General features: G+C 44.2%; 1 protein-coding gene across 1 annotated transcript; it reads right to left on the reverse strand.

Moving 5' to 3' along the window:
- Nucleotides 1-430: 430 nt before the first annotated feature.
- Nucleotides 431-6849, reverse strand: LOC124805662. Its single transcript, XM_047266230.1, has 3 exons — nucleotides 6670-6849; nucleotides 4878-5001; nucleotides 431-576 (listed from the first exon to the last, which is right to left on the reverse strand). The coding sequence occupies exons 1-3, from the start codon at nucleotides 6847-6849 to the stop codon at nucleotides 431-433; spliced, it is 450 nt and encodes a 149-aa protein (XP_047122186.1).
- Nucleotides 6850-7379: the final 530 nt, after the last annotated feature.

The following is a 7379-nucleotide window of genomic DNA, read 5'->3' on the forward strand; positions in this document are numbered from 1 at the left end:
ACACTTTCTCAGTTATGGGCGGCGGTAGAGGCAGCATGGCTCAATATTTCTGCTGGGGAGCTCCAACGATTTATCGATTTGTTGAGTCCATGCCACGTTGAGTTGCTGCACTACGCTGGGTGAAAGGAGATCCGACACGACGTTAGGAGGTGGTTCATGACTTTTGTCATATACCATGTACGCCTTGTATCGACGTGTTCCGTGTTTCGGTAACTCGCTGCTCATTGACTGACAGGTTGGCAGTGAAGCCCAGGTGGGTGCCATGGCACACTGCTGTGCCAGCAAATCGTATTACGGCAAGTGGCTTCCTCAAGGGAGCGAGCCCTCTTGCCTTAGTCTGGCGCTGCTACAGCCTGATTAACTCTCTCTTCAAGTGATTGGTGATTCAGGCCGCTATTGCCGGCAAAAACTAAGTAATCAGAATTATTTTTCACAGGACGTACCAGTATTTGCGGAAATTGGTCCACAGTGTTGTCAACTGACTTGCCACCTTCCCATCGTTGGAGTTAGGGTCCGTGTCTGGTCCCAGTATGCCTTTCGGAAACAGATACGAGGTTTCCCCGGCATGCATCATACCTGCAAAATATTTTTACATCAGCTGTATTTGAGAATGTTTCACACTATCAAGCCCTAACTATATTTTTCGTGAAAAGTGCTACACAGGTGCATATGCATTTTCAATACTTCTACTAAAAATCGTGGTAGAATGTGCAACAGTTTCTCTAGCTGACGCTAACTGTTCAACAGCCTAGTTCAGTCTGCCAATAAAAATGTGTTAAGTATGCAAATGGTAGTCGTTGGAGCCACGACGTCGTTGTTTCTTATTACCAGAGAAGTACTAAATAGAATGATTCAAGGAAGAGAAAACCAAAGATTGTGAATTTTATGCTAGGAAAACTACTTCGTTACGTTTATAAAGGCAGACATGACCTACAGTGGCAATAGCGACCGGTACACTGGTAAGGACAAGGAAGACTACGTCAGGTTGCAACCTGAGATTTACAGCTACTTTAGGCTAAGCGTGTAGTCAGTAGTGAGTCCGTTTAATTGTTACAGAAGCGTGCCGGAAAAGATTACAGAACTGTCGTCACTTGTGAGTAGTACTAAAGCGGCAATTTATACTCGCTACAGAAATCTGACTATGACTAGAAATAAACAGCAGCGAAATCTTAAATATCGAATGCAGTACACTTTGGTAAGGCGGGGAAGGTTGGGTTGGGTTGTTTGGGGGAAGAGACCAAACAGAGAGGTCATCGGTCTCATCGTATTAGGGAACGACAGCGAAAGAAGTCGGCCTTTCCCCTTCACAGGAACCATCCCTGCATGTGCCTAGAGTGCTTTAGGGAAATCACGGAAAACCTAAATCAGGATGGCCGGACGCGGGATTGAACCGTCGTCCTCCGAAATGCGAGTCCAGTATGTTAACCACTGCGCCAGCTGGCTCGGTAGGCGGGGAGGACACCGATAGTTATAGACTGTCACTTGTCGTGAAAAACTCAACAATGTTTCATGTGATAAATATGGAGTCAAACTATGAAATAACGAAGAATGATATGCTTCAAATTAGAAACACAAAATAATAATTGGTTTGTTCTGTCGTCACCTAGTTAACAAAACAATATGTGAACGCTTTGAAGAGAGCGTCATAATGATAATGTATAATGTCTTCGATCATGCGGAAGTGGTTAGGAGAATATTTCAGTCTGTCAACGATGCGTTGTTAAAGGCATGATTTTAGAATGGATGACAGGGACAAACAGTCTCGAGATGGTGTTCTAAAATTGCCTCGGACACTGTGTTAGCTACTTATCCGTGAGCTAACAAACTAAATACATTGCTGACAAACAGGGTCGAACTTTTGTATTCACTGGAGGTCACGACAAAACTATTGCAATATCGTTGATGGATAGTAATGAACCAGAACTTGCAAAAGGAGGAAGGTACTTCTCCTTAACACGGATTAAAATTAGAGACCACAGTATATACGTTTGTGCCGTGGAAGTCTGTGCTGAATTATATTAGCGAATTACCGCGAATTCAGGAAATGCGGCGTAGCAGATTGAAAGAGGCCGAATCCTTGGTGACAGACAAATGGTCGGCAAAGTCAATAGCGTGATACGGACTGTTATGCGAGAAACGATTAACACCTTGTGATAAAGAGCCATCCTATGCTCCTTCGTTCCGATGTCATAATAATTAATGACCATATAGATAGCGGATTTTGCTCCACTCTTCGTGGAGCATAATTGCTGGCTAGATGCTCGCTCACTACAATGACATTGAAACAACATTACACCAATACTGAAAAGTTAAATGCAGTCTTCAGAAACAGTTTTTCCAGAGACAGGTAGACAGTTGCTACTTTAGACTGCTATATGGCTGGGCAACTAACAAGTAAAAAGTTAAGTCGTATGGCATGATTGGCTGGGACAACATGATGGGCTGATCCAGCAGCCCAATTGGAGAGGTTTTACGTGCAATTTTCTTCCGTCAGTGCATACACTGCCTGACAGACTAGTGAAGTATCCTGAAAACGTGGTCTCATGTTTATGTTACTTCGTACACGTACACAATATAGCCTGGTACGTAAATGATTAGACATGTAAATAAGCAGAATGATCAATAGAGTGCATTAGTGCTGTTGCTGTTCGTTCAAAAAATGGTTCAAATGGTTCTAAGCACAGAGGTCATCAGTCCTCTAGAACTTAGAACTACTTAAACCTAACTAACCTAAGGACATCACACACATCCATGTCCGAGGCAGGATTCGAACTTGCGACCGTAGCGGTCAAGCGGTTCCAGACTGAAGCGCCTAGAACGCCTCGGCCGCAGTGGCCGGCTGCTGTTCGTCTTAAGTATTGTTACTAGACATGGCATAGTATACAAGGGGCATGAATAGCGTGAAGGACAGGGAGATGTTACGTACTAGAGTGAGGCAGCGTTATCAACACCCAAGAGAGTGTGAAAGGGGCTTCATTGTGGGGCTCCTTCGGCCCGTCTGGTCCAGTCGTGCAGTATCCAGATTTGTGGGGCATTCGGATGTTGGACTGCATGGGAACGTCAGAGCAGGTTGACGTGTCGTCAAGACGCCGCTCCAACAAGTCTGGCCATCACAGGGGAGGATCACCGTTATTGTGAACCAATCACATCGTAACCTCTCCACATCTGTGACCGCCATTCGAGAAGAAGCAATGAACCCCCTACAACATTCTTGGCTATCACGAACAGCTAGTTGGAGTATAGAGAACCCGGACTACGAAGAGATTGTCCCATGGGTAGACTGCCGTTAACGACACAAAACACACGGCTACGTTTGGAGAGCTGCCATGACTGGGAAGCCTGGAATGTGGGCCCATGGGGAACACGGTGTTCGGAGATAAACAGTAGGTGTGCAAAACCTAGAATAACCATCTTTGAGAGTACAGTGGCGACCTGGGGAAAGGTCCCAGTTTTCCAACGGTTTAGAGACCCTCTGCAGGGTCACTTCTGGCATCTTGGTTTGGGAAGCCGTTGGGTATGACTTTATGACACGGCAGGTAGTGGTTGAGGTAGCTCTGATGGCGCAGTGGTACGTCACAGACATCCTACGTTCTCAAGCCTCATGCGACAATATCGTGGTGCGATTTTTCAACAGGGCAATGCTCGTTCATACATGGCACGTGTCTCTATCGAATGACACGGTAATGTTGAGTACTCTCGTGACCAGAAAGATTCTCAGATGTATCCTCGATAGAACATGTGTTGGACCAGCTCCGGTATCAGCTCTGTCGCGATACAAAAATCCAGGATATCGAGGAACAGTTACAACGTTTGTGACACAGCTTGCTTTACGAGAGGATTCAACAGCTTTATGAAATCCATCGCAGCCAGGCCAGAGGGGGTGCAACGTCTTACCGGTAAGTAGGTTCATATTACCTAGATGGCTCAAATCTGACTCGATTAGTGAACAATAAAATAACATCACATACGCTTTTCTTCCGCGAAGTTTCATTTAACTTCCTCCTACCCTTCTGAGCGTTTCACTTTTTTTTTCTCAAATGTATATGTAATATCGGAAGCTGCATGAATATGTTGGCAGTTTGTGTGGTTGTCTGTAACAAGGTAGCAACGTCAGTAGCCTGTATCAAAAGACAGGTGGATCCGAGGACTGAGAGTTGAGCCTGAACGTAAAGAAATGTGACATAATGATCGTACGTAGGAGAAGAAATTCACTATGGTACCGTCGCAGTATTGATGACAAACTGCTAGCAACAGTAACTATAGTAAAATATCTAGGAGTGACCATCTGGAACGACCTACCGTAGAAAGACCACATAAAACAAACAGTTGGATAAGGAGATGTCAGGCTGAGATTCACAGGAATTGATTCACGAAACAAGAGGCTAACAAAACACTTGTTAGATGGATACTTGAGTGTTAGTTATGAGTCTGACACACTTACTGAGTTGGATTAATAGAAGTGAAAGAGAAGATCCAAGGAAGAGCGACGCGTTTCGTCTTGGGGTCGGTTAGTCAGCGCGCGAGCATTGTGGAGATGTTCAACAAACCCCAATTGCAGACGATGCAAGAGAGGCACAGTGCTTTATGGAGAGATTTGGTATTGAAATTCTGTGACAATTCGGTCTGACACAAAGCATATTAATTCCTCCAACATAAGTCTCGCGAAATTATTACAACGTAAAAATTCGAAAAATTTGAGCTAATAATACGGGGATTTATCGACAGTCACGCGCCATTCACGAATGGAACAGACAAGGGGGGGGGGGGGCGGGGGATGGATCAAATAGAGGTACCAGAAGTACTTTCCGCCACCCACTATTAGCTGACTTGTAGACGCAGATGCAGATGAAAAGCAGTGCGTCGTAGGGAACACTTACCGTATTCTATATAGCCGGTTCCGTTGTAGCTGAAGTAATAGAAGTAAACAGGTATGTTGCTGAAGTTCGCCACGGCCCTAGCGAAGGAGTCCGCTGGTTGTATGAAGTACACGTCGGAAAGCAGCTGCAAATAAAAAGTGACTTTGTAGAAATATCTGGAGACACTATTCAAGCGCATCAACACATACAGAGTAGTTCTTCAGAGGGCTGATTATTTCCCCCTGTAAGCAAATACAATGTTTGACATTTGAACCGTCGTACAACAAAACTATTGGAAAAACACAATTTAGACGCAGTGCTTAAGCGACCGGATTTCCATTCGGGAGGCGAAGGGGTTCAAATCTCAATCCTATCTTCCATATTTAGATTTTCTGTCGTTTGCCAAAATGGTTCAAGATAATGCCGGCACGGTTAATCTGAAAAGGACACGACCGATTTATTTTCCGATCTTTGGGGAATTCTTGATTATTTTCTCCTTTAACGACACTATTGTCGACGGATTGTATCTTCGTACCATCCAAGGAAGAGGTTACGGCGGTGGCAGATGGATACTCTGCTGACTTCCCAGAATCACACTCACTGGAAAAGAGATGCACAACTTACATTTACCAAAACGTGAGCTAAGTAAAAGAAATAAGAGTATTTTCCACGTATGAAACACAGCGTAACTCTAGTAGAACTAGAAATTTGCTTCTAGTCTTTGTACTGTGTTCGCCTTCCCTACCATAGTTCTCACAGTTTTGCAACTTAACGCCCATATATTTAAATGATTTGACTGTGTCAAGCAGGACACTATTAACACTGTATCCAATCATTAAGGGTTGTTTTTCCTACTCAGCCACAATAACTTCATTTTTCTATATTTAGAGCTAGCTGCCATTCATCTCAATAACTAGAAATTTTGTCTAAGTCATCTTGTACCCTCCTATAGTCACTCAAATTCAACACCTTACCGGACACAACAGCATCATCAGCAAACAACCGCAGATTGCTGCCCATCCTGTCCACCAAATCATTTATGTATACAGAGAACAACATCGGTCCTATCACACTTCCCTGGGAACTCCAGACGGTACCCTTGTCTCTGATGAGCACTCGCCGTCAAGGACGACTTAGTGGGTTCTCTTAGTTAAGAAGTTTCCGAGCCACTCGTATGTCTGTGAACTTCCATATACTTCGTTAACAGCCTGCAAAGGGTCACCGTATAAAATTATTTCCGGAAATCTAGAAGTATGGAATCCGCCTGTTGCCCTTCATCCGCAGTTTGCAGTGTATAATGTGAGAAAAGGGCAAACTGAATTTCGCTTGAGCGATACTTTCTAAAACCATGCTGATTGCTGGACATAAGCTTCTTAGTCTCAAGAAAGTTTATTATATTCGAACTGAGTATATGTTCAATGATTCCGCAGCAAACTGCAGTTAGGGATATTGGCCTGTAATTTTGCAGGTCCGTTCTTTTGCCCTTCTTACATAGTTACTGGAGTTACCTGCGCTTTTTTCGAGTCCCTAGGGACTTTGTGCCGGGCGAGAGTCTCACGATAAATGCAAGCTAGGCAAGCGGCCAATGCCGTAGAGAATTCTTTTTAAAATCGAATTGGGATTCCAACCGGAGCTGATGATTTATTTTCTTCAAATCTTTCAATTGTTTCTCTACGCCAGCGATGCTTACTACAACGTCACTCATACGGCAGTCTATCCGATGGTCAAATGACGGTATGTTTGTACGATTCTCCTGTGTGAACTACTTATTGAACGTTTAATTTAAAGCTACATTGCTCTCCTCAACTCGCACGCCAGGCATATCAACAACAGCTTGCATATCCTCTGTAGAGAAGCCCTCGTCCCCAAAATACAACTGCTCCAGCTGTTCCGCCGCACGGGTCCGCTGCTCCTCCGTGGGCAGCGGCAGCTGGGAGCCGATCAGGGCCGTGAAGTTCTCCTTCATGTCGGCGACACCCTCTGCTGTTAGCATACCGGAGACTGGAATATACAAACAACTCTCCAGCATAAGCCAGCTTTTGCTTTAATTATGGCATTACAAGTTAGCGAAAAGGTATGTTTACTAGCTTGTACTGTGGTCTGTGGTGGACAGATTCTAGCCCCTGAGAGTGATTGCTACTACACAGGTTTACGTTACAAACCTATCAATGTTAGATTAACACATAAGCCTGGTGGTTCTTAGCGAAGCATTTGAAGATCATATACCTATTGGCATCTGATTTCTTTTAGTTTACCTTTTTTCTTCCCTTGTTTAATCTTAGAACGTTACACAAAGATTCACTCACGTTCAGAAAAAACAGAACACCTTGAACGACCATAAACATGACGCTCATATTCACAGGACGTGTACATTAGCATGTTTTGCAGAAATTCAGTCATCGACGGTTATAAGGCGCGAATGGCGTCCTGTGGTATAGCTATGCATGCTGCATTCAACTGGTTTCAAAATTCATCTGTGGAGGTTGGCACTGGGTCACAGCGTTGCACCCGTCGTTTCACAGT

The sequence above is a fragment of the Schistocerca piceifrons genome, chromosome 7 (genome assembly GCF_021461385.2).
Source record: "Schistocerca piceifrons isolate TAMUIC-IGC-003096 chromosome 7, iqSchPice1.1, whole genome shotgun sequence".
NCBI classification, from domain to species: domain Eukaryota; kingdom Metazoa; phylum Arthropoda; class Insecta; order Orthoptera; family Acrididae; genus Schistocerca; species Schistocerca piceifrons.